The sequence below is a fragment of the Armigeres subalbatus genome, chromosome 3 (genome assembly GCF_024139115.2).
Source record: "Armigeres subalbatus isolate Guangzhou_Male chromosome 3, GZ_Asu_2, whole genome shotgun sequence".
NCBI lineage: Eukaryota > Metazoa > Arthropoda > Insecta > Diptera > Culicidae > Armigeres > Armigeres subalbatus.
In genome coordinates, this window is record NC_085141.1 from 127,945,959 (window position 1) to 127,973,694 (window position 27,736).

The window sequence follows — 27,736 nt, forward strand, 5'->3', positions numbered from 1 at the left end:
GCCATGCAAAAAGTAAATAAAGCAATGTCAAACAGATGTGATCTTTTTGCGCGGTTTTTCACATTCGCTTTTAAGGTATGCAACATATTATTGTCCCTCGATGGATAGTTAGTCTTTGGTGGAATAAACAAGATCTTTTTATTTTTTTACATTTGTTGCTACTGCATTTGAATCAGTATACTGTAGTAATAATTCCCATTAGGTAATCGTGCGTAATATGTGATGAAATATTTTGCATTTCCGTAATCAAGGTACCACAATATGGCAAATACCTTAGCGGCGCACAATCGAGAGAAAAAGAGATGAAACAGCAAAATGCTATAAAATCTCGAGAAGCATAATAACACAATTATTATTAAAGAATGTATTTAAACTTTTTTTTTTTAATTCGGATTGCGGAAATTAAATTCAAAATAATATCTGGCATCACTGGATCCGCACTGGCGGCGCGCATCGCAAAAACCGATTTTTGACAGCTGTTCGGTTGCGAAAACCGAAGCCGCTCATCAAAAATGGTTGCGATGCGGTGCGGTGCGGTCGTTATCAGTTCAAATGAAAATTTGATTTTTCCTAGATCAAAAAAGTGCATCAAAAGTGATTTTGTTAGTGCATCAATAAGTTTTGGCTTTCCCGCTTAGTATTGTTCGATTTCCGACAGTGCAACAAGTGTAAAATATCAGTGAAAGACGTGTTTTGGATTCCGTTTTTTTCGCCGACAGTGAAGCAATATAAAATTGAAACCAATGAAAATGTGGCACGAAGCACGTAAACAGGAAAAGAAGATCCGGGGAATGCTGGTGGATTACCGGAAGCGGGCGGAACGACGGCAGGATTTTTACGAGCGAATAGTGCGTTTGTACTCGGAACCAGTTTGTTTTTCTTGTGGGGTATTTTTATGGGCCGTCGCATCCTTTAGGGGGAGAGAGCATAGTGGGGTGAAACTTTTCCTAAAACGGTCGAAATCTTGAAAAAAGTTTTTTGAAAATACAAATCAAACATTTATTTTAACACAGGGCCATTATCATGTTCATTCAAATATATTGCGTTCGATTAAATATTTATTTTGATTTTTGACAATAATTTGGTTGCTAAAGTCTAACTAATTATATTCCGTATTTTGAAAATTTTGTTAGGTTTTAAAAAAATATAGATTTTATTGGTGAATATCGTAGCAATACCAATCTAGTCTCAGGATGGATGTGCCACATAATTAAATAAAAAGGTAGCATTCATGAATTATTCCTAATTCAATTCTTGTTATTGACCGTTTGCAGAAAGCCGATCCAACGCAGTTTCTCCAAGTTCATGGTCGCAAATGCAAGGTCCATTTAGATGCCAGCGTGGCCGCAGCTGCCGAGAATCCAGCCATCATGCAAGTGATATTGCAAAAGCAAAATACCTGCTTTTGTTCCACATATACATCTTCAATTATCGTCCTGTTTGATGCTTCCTGTTGTGACCCCTTTTTGTTAATCAACAATTACGACTCTCGACGGCTATTCCGGATCGGACCCTATTTTCTCCTTCATGTTCAATCGAAACCAGTTTTAGTTTTCAGACAATACAAGTTGGAAATAGGACCCGATTGCACGATTTAGAATGAAGCGATTAGTTCGCGCCGTCGTGGGCCTCAATGGCGTGGTTAATTAATTTGTTATCTTTCCTGCTTCCAGGATGCCGTGGCAAGGTCAGAAAGATAATTTGATTGATCGGTTTGACGTGAGGGCCCATCTGGATTACATTCCTACCTTGACCGTGAAACCGGACCAACCGGTGGAAGATGATGTGCTGGATATGGAGGAACGATCCATGAATTACGAGCGGTATCGCGTTCTTGCACAGAACGAGTTTCTCGGTGGGTAACTATGCATCCATGATTGGTTCAACAATGTTAGAAATGTGCGAATGTCTCACAATTAATTCACGTTTCTCAATCATTTGGTACACGACCATTTTTCTTATGGTAAATTATCAAGGAATTGGTATTTTACTTACAATGAGTTTATTTTTTTGTGTTGTCACTTATAAAAGTCTTATTGTGAGGGTTAAAAGAGAAGCATCATCTGAGGGCACCTTCAATAAACGTTCTCATTTTTTTTAGGAATTAGCGAAGATAAATTTCTGCATCAGTTACACTTGGAAGAACAATTCGGAGTGAATGCGCAAGTCGAGGCTGAACAGAAAGCTTCCTCGTCAAAGAAAAAGCCATCCGGTGGAGTTGCAATAGGATATACCTATGAGGACAGCGATTCCACTGGTGTGGTCCCTTTCAGTCAAACAATCACGGCTATTGAGCAATCGACCGCTACCTCAAAGTATGATGAATGCATGAAGAGTGACTCCGATTCTGATCTGGATATGGACGTATCCATAGACATCAACAAAGTGGGTAACGCACAGGCTCACGAGATGAATGCATGCGGAAGGCATTATGGAATGAAAAGTAATGACTTCTATTCATATCTCACAAAAGATGCCGACGAGGCGGAAGCGCTTAAAATGGCAAGAGAAGAAGAGCAGGAAAAAATTATGTTCAGCGGGCGAAAGAGTAGAAGGGAGCGACGGGCACAACGGGAGAGGAAATTTGCTGGAAGGCCGACCAGTCCTCCAAGCTATGCTGCAAAAGAAGAACTAGTTCCGAGGACCTACGACGATCCTAACGACAGCTCACGGTCACCATCACCCGTCAACTCAGGAAAAATCACTTACATTACCTCTTTCGGTGGAGAAGATGAGCTCCAACCACACTCTAAAATATCCATTAGCTTTAAGAAAGACAGTCAAGGCGAAGCCAGCACCTCGAAAGGGAGTTCCTATGCCCAAAAAGTGAAACAAAACTTAGAGAAACTTAAAAGCATTAGTTCCAAAGAAGAAGAACACAAAAAGCCCGCTCAATACCAGAGACGATCGAGAAGTTACAGCGATCGAAGTAGAAGCCGCAGTCGAAGTAATTCCAGAACTTGGCGACGAAGAAAATCCCGCAGTCGTTCGAGAGAGAAACGAACCTATTCCAAATACAAGCGGCGCTCTAGATCTAGTTCGCGTTCCTCACGCTCCCGAGGGCATCGAACCGATCGCCGCCGGAGAAAAACTCGATCACCTTCCTCATCGTCTTCGCCGCCTGCTCGTAAAGCAACCCGCAAACCTTCCAGTTCGGATTCCGATTCCTCGCAAGGCGGTCAACCGAAGCCCAAAGCAGTTGCTTCTCAGCCAGAACGAAAATTACAAATCAAAACGGAACCTCCGGAAAAACCCTTAGCTGCTATACCTCCGCCAGGTACTGTTACATCTCTTCCTCCAACACTCGCGACCATTTCCCAGAACACACCGATACCCGTTGTGACGGTGAAGAAAGAAGCAACACCACCCAAAGTGCCTGTGCTGATTGAACCGGAACCGGAGGTGCCGATCCGGCGGTACTACGGCCGCAAACGTGATGACCAAAGCTCGAGCGACAGTGATCTATCGACGGGTAGCTCCGACGATGAGCAGCAGACAAAAGGCGGCGATCCGACTGCGGCGGAATCGTGTAGCATGTGAGTCCGGAAGATGTAAAACGTTTTCAGTTCTAGTTCTCTGCTTTCCATGGAGGGGGTGCTACTGTTTCGGCTTTCTGGGTTTCGGTACGGGATAGTCAGAAATTTGAGTTCGACCTTGTTTTTCCTTTGCATATTATAAAGGTCACAGTTGTAAAGGCAAGACTCTTACATATATGTGGTTCAAATTTGGGTCATACTCCTGTTTATGTCAATCTCAAATCTGACCGTTCCTCTCCAACATTGTTTCCTAAAATGCAAATTTCTAGCAATCGGAACTCACATTAATTTCCCTTATTTTCCAGTTTACCCCCAACGGAGGCAACGGGTAGCCTCCTTCCCGGAGGAATAATAATTAAGCAGGAAAAGCTCGAAAGTGGTCCAGTTGGTGCCGCTTCCACATCATCATCATCGTCAAGGTTTGGTGGTGGTAGCTCAGTGGTCGACACATCCGAGTCCAAAGTCAGTAAGAATAATTCAAATATCATTCGATCCCTCACCTCACACTGCTACTGCGGCAACGACAAGTATCACTGCTACCACTTCTACGTACCGTTCCACACCGCTATCGTAGATAGAGTGGAAGAATGTTTTTTGTTATTTTCAAATTGGTTGGAAATTGTTCCAAAATTGTTACGAAATGTTTTGAGCGCAAAAGAAAACAAAAGTCTGGTGAAATGTGAATGGTTTTTGGGTTATGTATTTGGTGTTCTAAGAAACTGTGTTTTATTTAGATTCGATCGAGTGGTGCTACTGGGAATACTTTGTATATTTATCGACTGGCATGATTTCTTTTTGGTTAACTGAAAAATGAATGACTAATGAAGTACAAAAAAGCCAAGAAATGCAGTATCTTCCTCAGGCATTGCGACGCGGCGACATTTATTTGCGTAACCTTGTTTGTTCGAATATGATTTCAGGCTTTGGTTTCGTCTTCCATCGGTGCATCAAAGTCACTTAATCCTAGAGATAGATTAAAGCGGAAAATGCAGATTCTACTCAACAAGCAATGTAAGTCTCAATGATTTTTTTTATTGTTAAGAACAAGGATGAAACAGTATCGAAAATAGACAGTTGCTTTTTACCTCGCAATTTGAAGGACACGTCCTGGCAATGCATCAAGCTGGAAATGCAATCCGATGCTTGTTTATTTGTAGCATAGTTAACGAAGCATTGAAATACTATTTTCTGTTACAGTTAAAGCAGATAAAAAGGCTGAAATCGAGAAGGTTGAACGTCAAATTCAACAACAGCAAGAACGGGAGGATGAAATGCGAGAATTGGCGCTCAAATTGCGTCGAAGGTAATTGCTTGTTTTAAATCTTAATCCCCTTTCGTCTCACTTCAGTACCGTTCGCAGGCAACGTGAATTACGCCACAAGTACGGTTCGCCGGAAAGTGAAAAGAGCCCGTCCAAATCGGTAGAAAGCTCCGACGATGAAAAACAGAAGGAGTCTCGATTACCGCCGGTGAAGGAACCGACTCCACCGCCAAAAGTTCCACCTTCGTCATCAACGACGTCGAGTTTCAGCACCAGTGCCGTTATCGAACGGAAGCCCATGCTTCGGCGGTTCGCACAAGCAGAGGCTTCCCGATCACCGAGTACGACCCGATCGACGCGTCGACGTTCCCGAAGTCGTAGCCGATCAACGGCCGGTAGTCGTAGTATGGCACAAGCTCCTAGCACAAGCCGACGGTATGACGAACGTCACCGGCGACATAGTCCAACTGCACCGGCAACGAGATCGCGATACCGGTCTCGATCCAGGTCCCAGGAAAAGTTCCGTGACCGTGATCGGGATCGCGATCGCGATCGTGGTCGTTACGGAGGAAAACCTTCCCGGGATTATGGAAGGGGCGAGGGCAGTCGTCATTATCGACGTAGATCGCGCTCGGCTTCTCGGGAACGTCGTCGATCCCGCTCCAGGACGCGAAGATCGAGGTCGAAGTCCAGAAGTAAAACCAGTGCCGGTAATAATCGCAGGGATAGATCACCTAAGATAGTGAAGAAGTTGGTTGACTATTGATACAGACTAGTGTTTTTCTATCGTTCATTTGTTCTATATACCACCATTTCAATCCGTTTCATTTTCATATTGCCATATGACCAGAACGCTTCAATCGCTTCAAGTTATTATCTGTTGAACACTTTTTAAAAAACGTGTACTTCGTAATATATTTAAAATGAGGTGCACCATGAGTTGCGTAAGTGATTCGGCTATTGTGCATAAATATATCTGCATTATTTTTCAGGAATAAAGTTTTTTACTTATGTGATCCGAAATTACTTTCAAATACGTACGTAGGGGTAGGGTAAGGTAGGGCAACATGGGTAACGGGATAAGATAGTTCAATGCCGTTTTTTAGCATCGTATACATTTATTTTAATGTAGGCGGCGGCTGGGATAGGCGCGTAACAAAATTATTCTTCAAACATTTCGTCGGTGGGTAACGAACAATACCTTTGTTAAATATGTGCATTGCTCGTGCACTGATGGCGATAAGCATAATTTATATTGTACATACACTGTTCCCTTTCTTCAGGAATAAATGCCATGAGCAGATTCAACTAAAGTTTTTTTTCAAAAATTTCTTCGGGAATTTCTTTACGATCTTCTCCATTGATTTCTCCAGAAATTCTTCTTAAAATTTCTTCAATAGTTCGTCCGGGATGGTGTGTAATTCATAGTGAAAATACTAGCAAAAATCCTGAATTACAAAGCAAGGTAATGCAGAAGGTGGCTGGAGTAAATTCATGGTACGGTGTAGGTTTTTTTTGGTACTTCCCTATGCCTATGAGCATCAACGTGTTAGTTTTATGAAACAGAAATGGAAATGATGAATAATCTACTTAGAAACCTCGCAGATAATACCTGTGGAAGTGATTAATGAATACTTATTTGCGACACGTAAATTTTCAAATGGGGGATGTAACGCCAAGTTCAGATGAGAGAATTCCAACAGGACATAGGGGATCTGTTCCGGTCTCCATCTCTTAAGATGAGACCAAGGAGCAGTTCCCCTGTATAAAAATCCTGCAGAAATTTTAAGAAACTTCTTAGAAGTTTCATCCAAAAGATCTGGGACGGATGAGGAGTTCTTGGAGTGAATTCAAAATCCGGGAGAATATAAAAACCAACCACAACCGCCCCTACTAATTCTCCAGAGTTAAATATTAAAGAGAATTATCTACAATATTTGGAATGAGTTATTCGGCAGGATCATCGAAAAGGATCCACGAAAGGCTGAATAACATAAGGCTGAACACGAAAGGCTGAAAAATCGTGAGAAACCAATTTTAGAGCAAGAATTAACATTTGACGGTAATAGGGTTACAAATTAAAATGCAACTTCTTGCAACTTCTTGTTGTCTTTCAATTTTTATACGGAATTTGTATTTTTTATTTTTATGTAACATAGAAAGGAACAAGACTTTATTGTTCTTGGTTCTTGTATTTGGTTTTTAAGTCTTGCCAAGATTACTTTCTTATTTTTTATTCTTTATTTTTCTCTCTTCTTCTTTTTTCCTTCTTTATTCTCCCTTCTTTTTGTAGAGTTTGCAAATGTTTTATTCTAAACAAAACCTTAATTCTAATGAAGCCGCTCATGGCATTCAGTTCAGTGTAAAACTATATTCACCACGCACCATTGTACTCTATTCGATTGTAAAATAAACCTTTCGATTATTCGTTCTACAGCCGTACTTTGAGACGGAGGCTAATTTAAAGAGTGTTCTTTTTTTCTTACTGAAAGTTACTAAGTGGTTATAAATCTAGTTCTAACAATGTGGCGACGAGGAAAACTTTTTGTTCGCTTTTGTTCGCAGCAGTGAAAAGGATTTCGCTTGATTTCGATACGATATATAGTGTAAATGACTTATTTATAGAGTTTCTTGACGCGTAAATGACTTTTTTATAGAGTTTCTTTAAAGTAGGTAAGCTTTAAAGCGACTTGTATCGTAGACAGTTGTTTCTGGCCAAAAACAACTGTTGAGCAAAAATTGAGCTTTGTAGTATTTCAGTTAGCAGATTGTGTACCGCATATTCAAAACTGTGAAAATTGGAAACATTATCCCTATATTGGCGTTTTACTAACTCCATTTTGTTCTATTGTATTTCATTAGGCAGTCTGCATTGGCGTGCTTCTAGGAGCACTCACTCACTAAGAGAACAAACGCATTGAGAAACGGACGCAGTGAGACCTAAGACAAAAGAAGTAGCCAACTACTTTGTGATAGACACTAGCCCACAGTGAGATCAACTTGAAGGAAAAACAAACGTAATCTGATAGTGAGAAGTGAGAAGCCAACTGAATTTGCATGTGCATGTGAGAAGACGAAGGTAAACGAACCTGTTGCTGCTGTTGACTGGAATCCTGCTGTTGCTGTTAACTGGGTTCTTGCTGTTGTTGTTGACTGGTTGGCTGTTGCTGTTGAAGAGTGTCAGACGGTTGGTGCAATCGTTGAGGCCTTGATCAACTTAAAACGTTGTTTTTCCCGTTTGCTGAGGATTAAGCAAGGAGGCGTACGCTGATTGAGAAGGGTAAATCAGGATTGTTTGGTCAGAACGTAAGTTCGTGGTAACCGTGAGTAGAAATTTGTTTTTTTTTGTTCTTACTTCTGGATATTAAGTAATTATGTCAATCCCAGGCATGATAGGATCTATTGATCATTATGTAGTGGGAAAATCATTCAGCAATTATATTGAGCGTTTTGAGATTCTTTGCACTTTAAACAAGGTTACAGAAGAAACTAAAAGATCGTGGTTTATTTCATTAAGCGGAGATGATGTGTTTGATGAAATTAAACTATTATTTCCATACCAAGAAGTAAACACATTGGCATATGATGATATCGTGTAGAAGCTCAAAACTCGTTTTGATAAAACCGATCCTATTCTAATGAAACGATATCACTTTTACAACCGATCACAAGGCGTAAACGAAACTGGTGAAAATTTTGTTCTTGCGATTAAGCTTCTGGCAGAAGGCTGTAATTTTAAGGATTTCAAGAACGAGGCCATAAGAGACAAGCTAATTTTAGGATTGAAAGATAGTGATTTACAGCATAAATTATTGATGGAGGATGAAATCGAATTGGCTGCAGTAGAGAAAACTATTGTTAGTGCTGAATTGGCGGCGAAGCAAAGAAACACTATTCGGGAGAACAGTGAAGGAGGTACTAGTGTCTTATCAATCAAGCATCGTTTAGGTAGGAAAAATGGAGATTTCTTGAATGGTCATAGCAACCGAACAAACAGATTTAGGTCAAGAAGTAGAAGCAACAGCAGAGAGCGTGTTGGAAAGGAAGGATGCAGCTATGATCGTTATAGCGCTAAATCTGATTCGCGGAATTGGAATAATCACTTCAATGCAATTTGCAATTATTGTAAACGCAAAGGTCACATCCGCAAATACTGCCGCTTGTTGAACAAAAATTCTGTTAAATTTGTAGAGGAACAGCAAATTACGAAGGATGTCTGAAATACAGACAAATTTAGCAGAATGCGTCTACAGGATTCCAGCGATGAGTCGGATATTAGCTGTATGAAAATAGGACATGTGAATACCGTGGTTACTGACCCTTGCTTAGTAAATGCTTTTGTTGGGGGTCAAAATTTAATCATGGAAATCGATACCGGCTCAGCAGTGGCAGTAGTAAGCGAAGTTTTGTACAAACACAAATTTTGTTCCATTCCTATGGTGAACTGTAAAAAAAGGCTAGTTGTGGTTAATGGTGCAAAGTTAACAGTTATGGGACAAATCTTAGTAGAAGTAACTCTAAATGGTCGTAGTAGTAAAGAAAATTTAATAATTTTGAAGTGTTCTGTTGATTTTCTTCCTCTTCTTGGACGAGATTGGCTAGAAAGGTTTTATCCAGGTTGGAAGCACTGCTTTTCAACTCCAGAAATTGTTAAGAGCTTGAAGACTTGTAACGGACCTGAAGAGGCAATTGGTACGATGAAACAGAAGTATTCAAAAAATTTTACTAAAGATTTTTCCGAACCCATTGTAGGCTACGAAGCAGATTTAGTGTTCAAAGAGGAACAGCCCATATTTAAAAAAGCTTATCAAGTCCCTTATAAAATCAAAGACAAGTTTATAGAACATCTTGATATGTTAGAAAATCAGGGTGTCATAACCCCAATACGAGCTAGCGAATGGTCTTCGCCTGTTATTGCAGTGCCTAAGAAGGATGGAGAGTTAAGAATGGTAATAGACTGTAAAGTTTCACTAAATAAAATTCTAGTCCAAAACACCTATCCCCTCCCACTTGCTCAAGACATTTTCGCATCATTAGCTGGATGTAGTGTTCTGCTCATTAAATTTAGCCGGAGCATATACTCAGTTACAGTTGTCTAAGCGCTCGAGAAAATTTGTTGTCATAAATACAGTAAAAGGGTTATATACATACAACAGGTTACCTCAAGGCGCCTCCTCCAGCGCTGCTGTGTTCCAAAAGGTGATGGATCAGATTTTGAAAGGCATAGACAAGGTCTGTTGTTATTTAGATGACGTGCTCATTGCAGGGAGAACATTTGAGGAATGCCTTGAAAAATTGGATCTAGTGCTCCGAAGATTATTCGATGCTAATATTAGTGTGAACTTCAAAAAATGTAAATTTTTTGTTAACTCTTTACCGTATTTAGGACATTTAATTACATCAGATGGTTTATTACCTTCACCAGAGAAATTGTCAACAATTGTGAATGCAAAAGTGCCACAAAATGTCTCTGAGCTGAAGGCATATTTGGGCCTCATAAACTATTACAATAAGTTTATTCCGCAATTATCGTCCAAGTTGAGATGTTTTTACGAACTATTAAAGAAAAATGTTCCTTTCGTATGGACCAAAGAGTTTGATGTAGTTTTCAATGCAACTAAGAATGATTTGATCAATTCCAACATATTATCCTTCTACGATCCTAGTAAACCTTTAATTGTTGTAACGGATGCTTCTTCTTACGGCTTAGGTGGTGTTTTAGCACTAATAGATGAGGGTATAGAAAAGCCTGTTTGTTTTACGTCCTTTTCTTTAAATTGTGCGCAGAAGAAGTATCCAATTCTGCACTTAGAAGCTTTGGCGCTTGTTTGTGTAATTAAAAAGTTGCATAAGTTTCTATTTGGACAGCATTTTAAAGTTTTCACTGACCATAAACCATTGCTCGGCATATTTGGTAAGGAGGGAAAACACTCAATATATGCTACCAGAATACAAAGGTATATTATGGAACTATCAATTTACAACTTTGACATTGAATATCGCCCTGCTTCGAAGATGGGCAATGCTTTCCTCTGGACCAACATGTCCCAAGTAGCTTGGCACAAGAAAATATAAACAGTTTAAATTTCAGTAATGAATTCCCATTGGACTATGCGTTGATTTGCAAAGAAACTAAAGACGACAAATTTTTGGAGCAAATTATTACCTTTGTAACCTCAGGGTGGCCCAATTCAATACCAAAAGATTTTAAAGATTTAGAGAGAAAGAAAAGAGAAAATAGAATTTGTTGATTGAGTGTTACTGATTGGCGGTAAGGTTGTCATTCCAAATAGTTTAATTAAACCAGTTCTTAAGCTTTTACATGCTAATCACGGAGGTATTTCAAAGATGAAAAAACTGGCTAGGCGAAACGTGTATTGGCAAAAAATCAACTTAAGCATTGACAACTTTGTTAAATCTTGTGAAATATGTGCTAAAATGCAGGTAGTTAAAAAACCAATTAAAAAGGATACTTGGATTCCTACAACTAGACCGTTCAGTCGCATTCATGGAGATTTCTTTCATTTGGAAGGAAAAACATTCTTGCTCATAGTGGATAGCTTTTCTAAATGGTTAGAAGTTGATATTATGAAGTACGGAACTAATGCTAAATTAGTAAACAAGAGATTTGCTTCTTTTTTTGCAAGATACGGCTTACCCGATGTTGTTGTGACGGATGGGGGGCCTCCGTTCAGTTCTAGCGAATTTGTTAGTTTTCTAGAGCATCAAGGAATCAAAGTTTTAAAGAGCCCACCCTATAATCCTGCCAGCAACGGGCAAGCTGAGAGGATGGTAAGGGTTGTAAAGGACGTACTAAAAAAACATCTACTTGACAAGGATACCAGAACGCTAGATTTAGAAGATCGTGTTAATTTATTTCTAGTAAATTATAGAAATAGTTGTTTAGGTTCGGAGGGAATCTTCCCCTCGGAAAAAGTATTCGCTTATCAACCAAAAATGCTATTGGATTTAATTAATCCAATGAAATCCTATAAGAAATATTTGGACAAAACTCCTGCAAGGATAAATATTCCGTGTGATGATGTAGCTGATACATTTGATGATTTTGACAAGCTTGTGGCAGGGGATGTGCTATTATACAGAAACATAAATAAAAATGCTATTCCCAAATGGTTGAATGCAAAATTTATAAAGAAAATTTCTAAAAATGTTTTACAGATTTCGGTGGGTGCTCACATTACGACGGCTCACAAGCACCAGCTAAGGATTATGCATGTCCCCAAACAAAAGTCGAAGGTGTTCGTCACCTTAAGAGGAGCTGCTGGCAAACGCAATCGGGAATCACTCGAGGAGGAAGACGACTTCACGGGGTTTCCGGATGTGCCATCAGTCATGGAAGATGTGACGCAACCAAAGAAGAAGTTCGCGCATACGAGGAGTCCTATAATTACTCGGTCAAGAGCAGCCTTGTCCATTAATGATGATTAGTGCGGATTTCAAAAGAAATTTATAGTTGATATTGAATTATTGAAATATTGCATGTTTTGCGTTCAGAATACAAATATGATCTAGAATTTTAGTTCATTTTTGAAATGATATAATAGTATATTATCGAACACGGATTTATCAATTTGAGAGTAAATTGTCTTATGAAGGGAGAATTGTAGAGTTTGCAAATGTTTTATTCTAAACAAAACCTTAATTATAATGAAGCCGCTCATGGCATTCAGTTCAGTGTAAAACTATATTCACCACACCATTGTACTCTATTCGATTGTAAAATAAACCTTTCGATTATTCGTTCTACAGCCGTACTTTGAGACGGAGGCTAATTTAAAGAGTGTTCTTTATTTCTTATTGAAAGTTACTAAGTGGTTATAAATCTAGTTCTAACACTTTCTTCCTACTTCCTTCTCCCTATTTTCTTCTTCCTTTTTTTCATTCCATTTTTTTCATTTTTCCTTCTTTCTTCTTCAATCCTTCCTAGTTCCTTCTTCCTGTTTCTTCTTGCTTCTTCGTTCTACCTTTTTTCTTAGTTCTTCCTTCTTAATTCCTCCTTCCTTGTTCCTATTTCCTTCTTCATTCTTCTGCCTGCCTTGTTCCTTTTTTTTTCTTCCTTCTTTGTTCTTCTTCTTCCTTCTTCATTCATTTCTTTTGCTTTCTTATGCTCTGACTAATGCTCTATTACGCAACCTGAAAAGAGTGCGCGCTAGAGCTACTTGCGCTTATACCTATCGACGGTGTGCCTTCACTAAACGGAACTTCAACATTGCCAGCATTGATTATCGGCGGTATAATAAACTTCGTTACAAACATTATGTTCATCTCACGCAACAAAATCTCCGACGACACCCTAAGAAGTTTTGGTCTTTCGTGAATTTTAAAAGGAAGGAAACTGGACTGCCATCAAGTGTTTTTCACGATAACGACATTGCGCTGAATACTGATGAGAAATGCAGCCTTTTCGCTAAACACTTCTCTAGTGTATTCTCAAGCTATTCGCCTTCTCAGGATGACACTGATAGAGCTGGTGAGTGGAGTACCTAGTATTGTAGTGGATGTGGATGTCTTTGATATAGACGTTCAAATGGTTCTGTCAGCGATACGTCAGACCAAATCATCCTTTTCTCCTGGCCCTAGCGTTCTTCCATCGGCCGTGCTGAAGAAATGCTCTGATATTCTGGCTATCAACCTATCACTCCAGCAGAGTAAATTTCCTATGCAGTGGAAATGCTCTACTATGTTCCCAATTTTCAAGAAAGGCGACACACGTGATGTGAGAAACTACCGTGACATTACATCACTCGGAGTGGAGTCGAAAGTGTTCGAGTCGCTGATGAACGATAGAATGTTCGCTTCCTGCACAAATCACATCACCCCCTATCAGCATGGTTTCTTTCCCGGCCGCCGCTCTGTGGAAACGAATCTTACCAGTTTTACTTCGTTTTGCATGGAGAACATGTGTAAAGAATTCCAAATAGATGCCGTTTACACCGATCTAAAATCTGCCTTCGACAAAGTTAGTCATGACTTGCTGCTTAAAAAACTAGAAAAAAATGGGCTGTTCTTTTGCTTTATGCACCTGACTCAGATCATATCTGGTTGGACGCCAAATGTTGGTCAATATTGGAAACAATTCGTCCGACTGTTTCTCGAACCTTTCTGGAGTTCCACAAGGTAGCACCCTTGAACCATTGCTATTCTCGTTTCTCATAAACGAGGTAACACTTAAACTGCAATGTGGAGGTATGCTGCTGTTGTTTGCCGATGACCTTAAAATGTATGTAGTTGTCCGAGACCTCACTGACTGCTATAAGCTACAGAACCTTCTAGAAATCTTCCATGACTGGTGTACTCGGAATATGATGGTTCTGAGCATTCCGAAGTGCTGTGTCATAAGTTTCCGACGAACGACTAATTTTATCCAGTTTGACTACAGTACTGCTGGTTCTCAATTTCAACGGGTTGATCATGTTAGTTGTTTTGGATGAAAAGCTTACCTATAGCCGCCACTTCTCAAATACCATCGATAGAGCCAATCGCCAGCTTGGATTCATGTTTAAAATCTCCAATGAGTTCTCCGTTGTGTTTCAAAGCACTGTACTGCTCTCTGGTACGCTCAAAACTAGAGCTTGCATCTGTTGTTTGGAATCCTTACCAGGCTGTATGGAGTGACCGGTTCGAAGCTGTCCAAAGAAGATTCGTCAGATATGCTTTGCGCCATCATGTTTTTATTGTTTGACCACCATTAGATTTAAGAATTTCATGTAGACAACACAGTCCGATGAATAAAAAACAAATACAAACACAAATTTCTTCCTTCATCCTTTTCCTTATTTTTTCTTCTTTGTTTCTTTCATTACCTAGTTTTTTCTCCCTTTCTGTCTTTTGTCCTCTACCTTCTTCTTTTTCCAAGTTTCTTCTTCCTTTTTTCTTATTCCTTTTTCTCTATTTTTTCTTCATTCTACCTTCTTCCTTCTTCTTTCTTCCTTTCTTTCAATTTTTTCTTCCTTCATTTCCCTTCCTTTTTCTTTTTTCCTTCTTTCTTTTACCTTCTTCCTTTTCTTTTGTCTTCATTCTTGTTCCTTCTTCTTTCTTCCTTCTTCATTCTTTCATCTTTATCCTTCCTTCTTCTGTCTTCCTTATTCCTTGTTTCTTCTTGCTTCATCATTTTTCCTTCTTCCATCTGTATCTTGGGTCTCCAGTAACCTTGCGAGCAAAGGCATAGGATTACCAATCCGGAGATGGCCAGTTCGATTTTCGGTCCGGTCTAGGACGTTTTCGGGTTGGAAACTTTCTCGACACCCTGGGCATACTGTATCCTTGTGCTTGCCACACAAGATACATACTCATGCGTTGACGGGCATAGAAAAGCTTTTAATTAATAACTGAGGAAATGCTAATAGAATACTAAGTTGAAAAGCAGGCCTAGTTCCAGTTGGAATGGAGAGCCATTGGAGAAGAGAAGGAGATCTGTATCTTACTTTTTCCTTTTTCTTTCTTCTATGTGTTTTCTTCATTCTTTCAACGTTTTTCCTTCTTCATCCTTCCGTCTTCTCTCTCGCTTCTTCCAATTTTTCTTCCTTTTTCCTTTTGTATTCCTTCTACCTTGTTTCTTGTTGCTTCATCATTATTTCTTCTTCCGTCTTTATCTAACTGTTTACTTTTTCTTCTTCTATGTTTTTCTTAAATCTTTCATCTTTTTTCCTTCTTTTTTCTTCCGTTCTTCTGTCTCACTTCTTCCATTTTTTTCTTCCTTCTGTCTTCCTTCTTCCTTGTTTCTTCTTTCTCCATAATTCCGTCTTTGTCTAACTTTTTCATTCTTCCTTTTTCTTTGTTCTTTTTTCAACCCTTCATCTTTTTTCCTTCTCCCTTTCTTCCATCTTTTTTATCTCTTCTTTCGTCTTTTTCCTTCTTCTTTCCTCCTTCATTTTTCTCTGTGAAATATTTATTCTTCATTCTTTGATATTTAGTCTTTATTCTTTATTCTTTATTCTTTACTCTTTATTCTTTATTCTTTATTCTTTATTCTTTATTCTTTATTCTTTATTCTTTATTCTTTATTCTTTATTCTTTATTCTTTATTCTTTATTCTTTATTCTTTATTCATTATTCTTTATTCTTTATTCTTTATTCTTTATTCTTTATTCTTTATTCTTTATTCTTTATTCTTTATTCTTTATTCTTTATTCTTTATTCTTTATTCTTTATTCTTTATTCTTTATTCTTTATTCTTTATTCTTTATTCTTTATTCTTTATTCTTTATTCTTTATTATTTAATTCTTTATTCTTTATTCTTTATTCTTTATTCTTTATTCTTTATTCTTTATTCTTTATTCTTTATTCTTTATTCTTTATTCTTTATTCTTTATTCTTTTATTCTTATTCTTTATTCTTTATTCTTTATTCTTTATTCTTTATTCTTTATTCTTTATTCTTTATTCTTTATTCTTTATTCTTTATTCTTTATTCTTTATTCTTTATTCGTTATTCTTTATTCTTTTATTCTTTATTCTTTATTCTTTATTCTTTATTCTTTATTCTTTATTCTTTATTCTTTATTCTTTATTCTTTATTCTTTATTCTTTATTCTTTATTCTTTATTCTTTATTCTTTATTCTTTATTCTTTATTCTTTATTCTTTATTCTTTATTCTTTATTCTTTATTCTTTATTCTTTATTCTTTATTCTTTATTCTTCCTTTTTATTCTTTATTCGTTATTCTTTATTCTTTTATTCTTTATTCTTTATTCTTTATTCTATATTCTTTATTTTTTATTCTTTATTCTTTAATCTTTATTCTTTATTCTTTATTCTTTATTTTTTATTCTTTTTTTTTATTCTTTATTCTTTATTCTTTATTCTTTATTCTTTGTTCTTTATTCTGTATCCTTTATTCTTTATTCTTTATTCTTTATTCTTTATTCTTTATTCTTTATTCTTTATTCTTTATTCTTTATTCTTTATTCTTTATTCTTTATTCTTTATTCTTTATTCTTTATTCTTTATTCTTTATTCTTTTATTCTTTATTCTTTATTCTTTATTCTTTTATTCTTTATTCTTTATTCTTTATTCTTTATTCTTTATTCTTTTATTCTTTATTCTTTATTCTTTTATTCTTTATTCTTTATTCTTTATTCTTTATTCTTTATTCTTTTATTCTTTATTCTTTTATTCTTTATTCTTTATTCTTTATTCTTTATTCTTTTTATTCTTTATTCTTTATTCTTTATTCTTTATTCTTTATTCTTTATTCTTTATTCTTTATTCTTTATTCTTTTATTCTTTATTCTTTTATTCTTTATTCTTTATTCTTTATTCTTTATTCTTTATTCTTTATTCTTTTATTCTTTATTCTTTATTCTTTATTCTTTATTCTTTATTCTTTATTCTTTATTCTTTATTCTTTATTCTTTATTCTTTATTCTTTATTCTTTATTCTTTATTCTTTATTCTTTTTTTCTTTATTCTTTATTCTTTATTCTTTATTCTTTATTCTTTATTCTTTATTCTTTATTCTTTATTCTTTATTCTTTATTCTTTATATTCTTTATTCTTTATTCTTTTATTCTTTATTCTTTATTTATTATCCTTTATTATTTATTCTTTATTTTTTTATTTTTAATTCTTTATTCTCAATTCTTCTTTATTCTTTATTCTTTATTCTTTTATTCTTTATTCTTTATTCTTTATTCTTTATTCTTTATTCTTTATTCTTTATTCTTTTATTCTTTATTCTTTATTCTTTATTCTTTTATTCTTTATTCTTTTATTCTTTATTCTTTATTCTTTTATTCTTTATTCTTTATTCTTTATTCTTTATTCTTTTATTCTTTATTCTTTATTCTTTATTCTTTATTCTTTATTCTTTATTCTTTTATTCTTTATTCTTTATTCTTTATTCTTTATTCTTTATTCTTTATTCTTTTATTCTTTATTCTTTATTCTTTATTCTTTATTCTTTATTCTTTTATTCTTTATTCTTTATTCTTTATTCTTTATTCTTTATTCTTTATTCTTTATTCTTTTATTCTTTATTCTTTATTCTTTATTCTTTATTCTTTATTCTTTTATTCTTTATTCTTTATTCTTTATTCTTTTATTCTTTATTCTTTATTCTTTATTCTTCATTCTTTATTCTTTATTCTTTATTCTTTATTCTTTATTCTCAATTATCTATTCTCTATTCTTTATTCTTTATTCTCTATTCTTTATTCTTTATTGTTTATAGTTTATTCTTTATTCTTCCTTTTTATTCTTTATTCGTTATTCTTTATTCTTTTATTCTTTATTCTTTATTCTTTATTCTTTATTCTTTATTCTTTATTCTTTATTCTTTATTCTTTATTCTTTATTCTTTATTCTTTATTCTTTATTCTTTATTCTTTATTCTTTATTCTTTATTCTTTATTCTTTATTCTTTTATTCTTTATTCTTTATTCTTTATTCTTTATTCTTTATTCTTTTATTCTTTATTCTTTATTCTTTATTCTTTATTCTTTATTCTTTATTCTTTTATTCTTTATTCTTTATTCTTTATTCTTTATTCTTTATTCTTTATTCTTTATTCTTTTATTCTTTATTCTTTATTCTTTATTCTTTTATTCTTTATTCTTTATTCTTTATTCTTTATTCTTTATTCTTTTATTCTTTATTCTTTATTCTTTATTCTTTATTCTTTTATTCTTTATTCTTTTATTCTTTATTCTTTATTCTTTTATTCTTTATTCTTTATTCTTTATTCTTTATTCTTTATTCTTTATTCTTTATTCTTTATTCTTTTATTCTTTATTCTTTATTCTTTATTCTTTATTCTTTATTCTTTATTCTTTATTCTTTTATTCTTTATTCTTTATTCTTTATTCTTTATTCTTTATTCTTTATTCTTTATTCTTTATTCTTTATTCTTTATTCTTTATTCTTTTATTCTTTATTCTTTATTCTTTATTCTTTATTCTTTATTCTTTATTCTTTATTCTTTATTCTTTATTCTTTATTCTTTATTCTTTATTCTTTATTCTTTATTCTTTATTCTTTATTCTTTATTCTTTATTCTTTATTCTTTATTCTTTATTATTTTTTTCTTCATTTCAAAACCGCATCGAATCAATAACAGCATGCACCGGTTAAGGATCGGGCACGCTATCATTGATAGCCGCTTACTCTGCGGCTTGGAACTTACCTGTGTCGCCCACCGTAACCTTATTGAAACTCTGTCACCGACTTTCAACTCATACGTTCGAGCCGCTTCCGCGTTGCTATCCTCTACACCAGCTGAGTCTGTCTGTGCCGAGGCAGGCATCTTGCAATTTAACCATCGTGTGCGAAGGTTGTCAGGTGGGTTTAGGGTCATTTGACCGAATGTCGTTTGGCCGAAAGGGTCAATTGGCCGAACGCAATTTGGCCGAATGCCGTTTGTCCGAATAGTTGAAATACGTTTCCTCACGAAGTGAGAAGCGAGTATTGAGAAGCAAGAAGGAAGAAGGAAGAAGGAGGAAAGAGGAAGGGTGAAGGAAGAGGGAAGAAGGAAGAAAAAAGAAAGAAGAAGAAATAAGGAAGAAGGAAGAAGGTAGAAAGATGAAAGAAGAAGGAAGAAGGAAGAAAGATAAAAGAATAAGGAAGAAGGTAGAATGAAGAAGACAAAAGAAGGAAGAAAGAAGAAGTTAGAATGAAGATGATAAGGAAAAAGGATGAAGGAAGAAGGCAGAAAGAAAGAGGAAGAAAGAAGAAGTAAATAGAAGGGATAAGGAAGAAGGATGAAGGAAGAAGGAAGAGGTAAGAGTGAAAAACGAAGAAAGAAGAATGAAAAAGGAAGAAGGAAGAAGGAAGAAGGAAAAAGAAAGAAAGAAGAATGAAGAAGGAAGAAGGAAGAAGAAAGAAGAAGGAAGAAGGAGGAAGGAAGAAGGAAGAAGGAAGAAAGAAGAAAAACTAAGGAAGAAGGAAGAGGAACAAAAATTAAGGAAGAAGGAACAAAAACTAAGGAAGAAGGAATAAGAAAGAAAGAAGAAGGAAGAAGGAAGAAAGAAGTAGAAGGGATAAGGAAGAAGGAAAAACGGAGAAGTAAGAAGTAAAAAGAAAAAAAAGAAAAAGGGATAACGACGAAGAAAGAAGGAAGAAAGAAGAAGGAATAAAAACGACGAAGGGAGAAGGAAGAAGAAAGGAGGAAGTAGAAATAAGAAAGAAGGAAGAAGAAAGAAGAAGGAAGAAGGACCACTCGTAAAATGAGGTCAATTTTTTAAACTATTCGGCCAAACGGCATTCGGCCAAATGACGAAGAAGAAAGAAGGAAGAAGGATGGAGGAAGATGGAAGTAAGAAGATAGAGGATGGAAAAAAGAAGAAAGATGAAAGAAGAAAGAAGGAAGAAGGAATAAGGAGGAAGAAAGAAGAAGGAAGTAGGAAGAAGGTAAGATGGAAGAAGGAAGAAGGATCACTCGTAAACTGAGGTCAATTTTTTTGAACTATTCGCCCAAACGGCATTCGGTCAAATGGCCTGACACCGGCAGGTGCCTTGTTATAATAGATGGTAATATCATCATCAACATCATCATCATCTTCTTTCACATAGGGGAGACTGGGTAGACTTGATCCCCTTTTCTGATTTCCGATGAATCATAGCCAAAAATAAATAAACATACGTGATTTCCACACAGACTCTCTAAGAAATATAGTATTTAACTTTACTGATGTATGACAGTCCTTAAATTATTGTTGTTATTGATATACAATCGATTTTTTGGAGTGCTGTAAAAAATCTACTTTTAAAATATTCGGGGGAAATTGATCCCTCTCCAAGAACTTGCTTTGAAGAAATTAGAAAGGTGCCCTCAGATTTTTAAAAATATTTTTCCTTCAAAATACAAAGAATTTCCGAATTGCTGTGCGTATATATGAACGATTTTTGTTATTGAATTCAACAGCACATTCAATTTTAAAATTTGGAGAGACTTGATCCCCTTTCTATGATATCTACGCAATGAACAATTTTTCCTGCCAACCCTTCATCAAATCTGCCAAATCTACACAAAAATAAGAAGCCTGAGAACAGATTTACATTTTTTTGGAAATTTTCCGCTAAATTTTTGTATGGGTGACTAATGGGGGATCAAATGTCCCCATATTGAGGCAATAACTTCAAATCCAAATCTAGGAACTTTTTTCAAATAGGCGTAACTGTATTTGACCTTGAAATTTGAAACGACTCATACTCTGTCTATTTAACAAATTTCGTTTAACTAACGTGACTACCGGATAGTCCGAAGTCTATTCTTTCTATTGAATACATTCGTTGGCCAAAATAGTTTGTGTTAAGAGCACAATCGCCGTTCCAAAAATAAAGGTCAGAATCAATTACGCCCATTTGAAAAAAGTTCCTAGAAATATCCTAAAACTTTGATGGTATGTTGACATTTTCATCAGTACAAATCATTAGGCACATTTATGGCTTTGTGCTGTGAAAAGACGAAAGCATTTGGTCATTGTTATGAAAAGTTATTCAAGTTTTGCGTGGCCAATAAAAAAATCTTTAGGAAGGTCAAAACACAAAAACCGTCCTGCAAAATAAATAAGATTGTCAATCCAAAAAATAACTTGCCACATAAAGGTCATTTGTCTAGAGGATCTATACTAAAAAATACGCTAGAACAAAACTACTTTAGTTCTCGATAAAACAGGGGTGATCAAGTCTCCCCGGGGATCAAGTCTACCCACCTTCCCCTAAAGCATTTTATGAGACAGATCGAAACAGATGTTTTTCTCGTGTTTATCTACTTTGACAATTATTGGGAGCCCGTTTGTTTGGTGATTTCGCGCTGAATATTCCATTGGGTCGGATCATCAATTCTACCTATTATACTTTTCGCTTTCTAGAGCTTAGGAACAAAGCTTTTCATACGATTTCCAATACGTATTGCTAGATTATTCAAACCATTGCAGTCTAAGTATAAAATGCTGAAGAAAACATGAATTAAAAGTAAAACGTTTGAAAAATTATTTTGTGTTTGGACCTAACGGAATGTTCACGCAGAATCATACCAAAACAAAACATTCAATGTAAATAATCCGGCCGTCGCGAAGGTCGCGAACCGTTCCATAGAATACCTTATACTGATGTGCCTAAGTGTACGGATTTCGATGCCTCATGGTAAACATATATTTTTTGGTTTGCCCCAATCGGTGATATCAACTTGAAAAAACGTGATTTTGACCGAAAAACTGTTATAACTTTTGATCGGCAATACAGTAATATCCCGATTTTATCACCCCCTGGTGAATTTTGGGGTGATAAAACAGGGTATGTGACAAAATTGGAAAAAAAATATTTTCATTTTTTTAAATTCATTCCACAAATATAAATCATTTTATGCCTTGGAGAGGCCAAATGCGTGAACGGTACCCGTTATTTCTTGTCGAAATTGCTTACAGAATATTTCCCAGGTACTCAGAAGTCGTTCGTAATAAACTACAGGCGGTGAAAGTTATTTCATTAAAATCAATGTTGTTTTTGGTATTATTTACGAAAATAAAAAAATGACAAATTTTTTTGGGGTGACAAAATCGGGTCGAAAACGTGACAAAATCGGGACGTGATAAAATCGGGTCGAAAACGTGATAAAATCGGGGGTAGACAAAATCGGGGGTAGACAAAATCGGGGAGTGACAAAATCGGGTCAACACTGTATATATTTAGCATATTTATACATCAAAAGTTGCACTTTTTGAGCTCAAAAACAAAAACAAAAAAGTAGATCAAAGATACTGTTTTTTGAGGGACACCCTAATCTAAAGAGGTAAAATTGCTCTAAATCAACCAACGTAAGAGCTACAGAATATCTTTTAACGAAATGTATTGGAATAAGCTGCGCTACAACTTTGTAGAACATAACATATCAGTAGTACTCCGTGAAACAATTTTTTTTCTTATATTTCTTTTTTCTTATATTTCTTTTTTCATATAATGGGTAGCCATTATTTTCATATAATGGTCTGGGGGAGGGGCGGTTATCTGAACATTTTTTTTCGAAAAAAAAATTCTTCCAAAAATTTTGTCTCTGGGGGGGGGGATATATGCCCAAAACCACCCCCGTGGCTACGCCACTAGGCCTTACTATTCTGAACAATTTAGTAGAACAACAACGCGTAAATCTGTATCCTGGACCATAGTATAATGAGGTCTTCACCATATCAGTGATCGATTCCATTCCGTTCCAGGTATAATGGACAATTGCACGCTTGATTTCCGGTGCCAGCCCGATGATGAACAACTTTTAGTTGAAACTTCGACCCTTATCATTTCATTTGGTTTGGGGTGACGAGCCGTCAGATATCAAAATTTAGTCTTCACGCGAAGGTGTTGCTGTATCTGGTATGATTCAGTGCGGTTGTTCCCACTGTTGCTTCCGCGTCGCCAATGAAGTCTCCAACCTCGTTCAAGATGTGACCATCTATCCTGAATTTTACTTCTATAGTCGATCCAATTTATTGTTCTTGATGTTTCGGCTAGACTGAGCTGCTTGCAACAATTAATCGGTTTGATTAGTGTCGCACACCATTCCAAAGTCAATGTCATGGATCAAACATTTCACTTTGTATGAAAATTAGAACTTGTGGAGCTTGAGAAAATGACAATCCCTAAAAATATTACCTCAAGTACGCCATCATTACACAGGCCTACTCACCACCCAGGATTGTGTCTTTGATTGAGAAAATCAAACTCTGAAAATTTTAGCTTAATCGGTTGGCGCATTTGAATTAAAGTTATCAAAATGTTTTAAGCCGACTGCCGAAATATGTACAATGGATAAATAATTCCGTTTGTCAATTAATTTGATCGGACAGATACGATTTGCTTATGAAACGTAAGTCGCCTCCGTTATACATGCAAAGTGAAATTTTAAAGACGGGAATTATATCATGTTCTCAATTTGAAATATAATTAAGCAAGAACTTTACCATGAATTTTTATTTTAGCAACTAAATTGACAAATTACAATAGTTTTAGCTTCTTCGCTTAACTTGAAACGGAAGAATTTGGAATTCCAAGTTATCTACATTGTTTTTGTTCCAACTTCAAACTATTATAAAAATGATCTTATGTTCCGCGTTTCTAACAAGCAGTATAGAAAATAACTCCAGCTAAACAATAAACCAATTTTAGTCGTAAACAACCATCCAGTGAATAAATCAAATCCATCTATTAAATATGCGAATAGTTCACTCCACAAGCGCTAAGTCAAGGTCATTTATTAGCGGAAAACTGAGCAAAAGAAATGAGACATACCCAGAAACGTTGGCGTGAACCCGACTAGATGAAAACCATGCACAAGCCAACGCCGCGGCCAAACAATAGAATATTCAATCTGTGTCTGATGTAAAAAACAACCGTGTGACTAATAGACGAATCCAAGTAAAAATAAGAAGAAGACACACGACGGTGTTAACTTTGACAGATCCTACAGCTCAGCATAGGGAGATCATTTTAAAATGCTTATAATAAATTCTAGACAAAATGTAATTAAAATCTGATTGATGTATGATACGGAAAAAGTTCCGAACTGTATGATAGATACGTTTTTGGAAAAAAAATCCAAAAATTGAGATAAGCTTCCAGATATGTAATTCGGAACTTTTTCCGTACCGTACATCAATCAGATTTTAATTACAATTTGTCTAGAATTTATTATAAGCATTTTAAAATCATCTCCCTATGCTGAGCTGTAGGATCTGTCAAAGTTAACACCGTCGTGTGTCTTCTTCTTATTTTTACTTGGATTCGTCTATTGTGGCAGCCAAAATATGATAATATTTTCCCCACCGATGTTGACCAGAACGAACCCTTGTTCGCAGTTGCTGGCTCGTGACCGCTCATAGATTCATCATTATTCTCAGCTATCTTATATATCAAGTGCGATAAGATGAGGATGGGCGGTGACGTTGACCATCATCAAATTCAGCGAAATTTGGAACATACGCTATTGAAGGGGTCGTAGTATGGATAAGCGGATGCTATCTATGACCTCTGGATGATCTGGCGGTAGGTTTTTTATTACGTCTTTTTGTGTGCTATAATTAGATTGGCGCAAACAATGAAGAGGAACATCGAAAAATCTTCCGTTAATGAGTAGATCGAATAGTTCTCATGACATGTAATTATGCAGACAAAAAGTTTGAGATTGGCTTATGTTTGTCGAAGTTCAAATTATCGATTTTTTATCTAATAAACCCAGAACTAAAGTATATACCTATATACCTATAGGTATTAGACGAGGAAATTCCTTTGCTTCATTAACTCATGGAAATAATTGAGCGGTCTGTAGACACAGAATATCTTTTGAATTTTTCACGAGTAGGTTGGATATAATACAAATTGTTGGCAATCTAAGCCTCTCATCGAATTGAAGATAAAAATAATTAATATTTACCTTAAAACACGAACAAAGCTCCACTGGTATGCATTTGTGTGCTCTTCCTTGATAGTTGTTAGGGTAAATGCTCCCATATTAATAACAGTCCGTTCCTCCAGAAACTTTCCGGATTATTTAGATTATTTAGATACTCCCGTAGAATGTTTACCAGTTTATTTCAAGGAATTTCTCCTGAAATTCTCCCTTGAGTTCCTCCAGAAATTCCTCCACAAAATTCTTTATAAATTACTTGGAGAGCTCTCCAGATATTTCCACTGAGCTCCTTTCGAATCTCAGATAGAGCTTATAACCAAACTCCCACGAATACTTCCGGAAATATCTTCAGAAGTTATTCCACGATCACTTGTGAAAGTTCTATTGCGGATTCCCCCAGAAAATTCTGATAATCTATAAATTTCTCCAGGTATTTTCTAAAACATTCCTCCATGAGGCCTGGACATTTCTTAACAAATTCCTCTATAAAAGGAATGCACATGAAAATTCCTCTGGAAAGTATTAATATATAGAATTCTCCCGGAATTTCCCACAGAAACTTTTACAGAAATTCCTTCCGAAAGTCCCTTAATTATTTTCCTTGCACGTTCACCCAAATTTTGCCTCTGGAAATTCTCCCACAAGTTCTCCTGCCTTCTTTTCTTCGAGTTGCTCCAAGAGTTTACGCTGAAATTACTTCAAGAATCCTTCTATGAAACCCTCAGTTTCTGTTTATAGAAAATTTGGGATAAAAAATGCGTTTGGATTTCCCGATATAGAAGATATTCTGGAATGAATTGCTGAAATAATTTCTGAAGCAAATCCAAGAGAATTTCAAGAAGTCAAGGGAGTTTATGAGAGAAAAAAAACCTTTTTAAACTCATAAGACATTTGTTAAAAATAATTCAATGTCTGTCAAAACTCAAAAGTAATCTCGTTGGGTGAGCAGCGTTATTCGTAAATTATTCAATTATCACTTTTAAATTTATTTTCAGTTTAATTCGGGAAATGAGGTGCAGCCTTAGAAAAAAATATGTATATGTTTGCATACTTGTATAGCAAAAACAATCAGTGGGTAGGTCACCATCCAATAATTTCTACATTTTTGGAAGTAAATAGGGTAAAGTGCCCAATAATGGACCCCCAACCAATAGTGCACCCTCCAGCCATTTTTGCATAATTACAGCGCAATGTAAACATTTTGCTATGAAATTCAATCGGGAGAACTTACTTTACAGTTCTATAATTTGATTACATGAATTAAAAATGCTATGGAAAGTAAAATTAGATGATTTTTTACAATTCTATAAAAAATAAACACGAGAGTGTCCATTATAGGAATATTTTGGGGGGTCCATAATAGGGATGAAGAACGTTCCGAAACGGAACATGAAAAACAAATGAAGTGTCTACCTGGGTAGTGAGGATAGAATCGAATTGGTTGTCAAACTGAAGCCAAAATTTTCTATTTTGCCGGAGCCAGGGCCGGAGCCAAACATTGAAGATTGTGGTTATGTTCGTTTCAGTTCGTATATTGAGAAGTATTGTCATTATTTGAGAAAAAATAAAAATAAACTTAGTTCAAGTTTTGTATTCTTTGTAACAAATATGTTTGTAGTATTGGTCCCACCATTTCTATTACATTTGTTTTGTATAAATAATAATATACCTGAGTAGAGATACACTTTGACATCCTTCCATGATTGCCGAGATTCATATGTCCCTGAATAAAGAACAATGTCTTTTGATCTACCAACGCGACTACACGTGTTTAGTTTGATATCCAAAACGACGCGATTCTACAGTGGCGAAAGAGGAAAAAAGGATTCGGCTTACGGAATATCAATTCGGCGGAAGTGATTTTGGAATCAATTTGTAGATTTGTGAAGGCGGAAGCGATTTTGTTTGTAGATTTGGAGTAAGTAGAAATAAAATGTTTTCGATAGTGCATTGAATTGGGGAAATTGTGCGTGTGAGCGAGTTGTATTATTATCGAGGTTATAATTATAGATCTAATTGAATAGGATCAGTAGATGCTTCAATAAGCAAGTGAAATAACAAAAAAATCGTGGGGGAATTGCAAATGTGATGTGAGTTGGAAACAAAATGGGGTTCCTAATTTTGAAAAGTCGCTGAACTGGAATGGCAAACGAAAAATTGGTGGCTAGTTAATTATGGGGTAGGGCAATTAAATGAATACAGTAAGAAAAAGTGCCAATGCGGAATCTGAAAAATAATAAAATAAAATAAACATTTTGTGGTGCGGAAACTCGACATGAAAAAATACAAAATGGTCGCCAATGTACTATGGTGCGAGAATATGAATAGTAGTGGTAGTGGTCACCAGTAATAGTTGATGCATCAAGATGCAAAGAGTCCCAATATTGGTGAGATGAATACTGTATGAAACAGTTTGTTATAAGAAATTTAAACAGTAGTGGTACTGACACGGTACATACATAGTAGTGCAAAGGAGTATGGAATGATCCTTGTGTCTGTGTGGGTTTGTAAAAGGTGAAATTGTGTAATTGATGACTACCACAGAAACAACACACATACGTTCACCACATTTCCAAGATGC

General features: G+C 35.5%; 1 protein-coding gene across 1 annotated transcript; it reads left to right on the plus strand.

Annotated features, from left to right (window-relative positions):
- The first annotated feature begins 490 nt into the window (after positions 1-490).
- On the plus strand, positions 491-5,796 carry LOC134226729 (CLK4-associating serine/arginine rich protein-like). The gene is made up of 8 exons (XM_062707693.1): positions 491-848; positions 1,275-1,372; positions 1,674-1,855; positions 2,102-3,536; positions 3,842-3,998; positions 4,457-4,547; positions 4,734-4,839; positions 4,897-5,796. Exons 1-8 carry the CDS (start codon positions 744-746, stop codon positions 5,561-5,563), a joined length of 2,841 nt encoding a protein of 946 aa, XP_062563677.1. The 5' UTR covers positions 491-743; the 3' UTR covers positions 5,564-5,796.
- The last annotated feature ends 21,940 nt before the right edge of the window (positions 5,797-27,736 follow it).

Coding starts and splice junctions, on each gene's coding strand:
- LOC134226729 (XM_062707693.1), top strand. CDS start 744: ATGAAAATGTGGCACGAAGCACGTAAACAGGAAAAGAAGATCCGGGGA. Junction 849..1,274: donor AGGATTTTTACGAGCGAATA/GTGCGTTTGTAC, acceptor GACCGTTTGCAG/AAAGCCGATCCAACGCAGTT. Junction 3,537..3,841: donor GCGGCGGAATCGTGTAGCAT/GTGAGTCCGGAA, acceptor CTTATTTTCCAG/TTTACCCCCAACGGAGGCAA.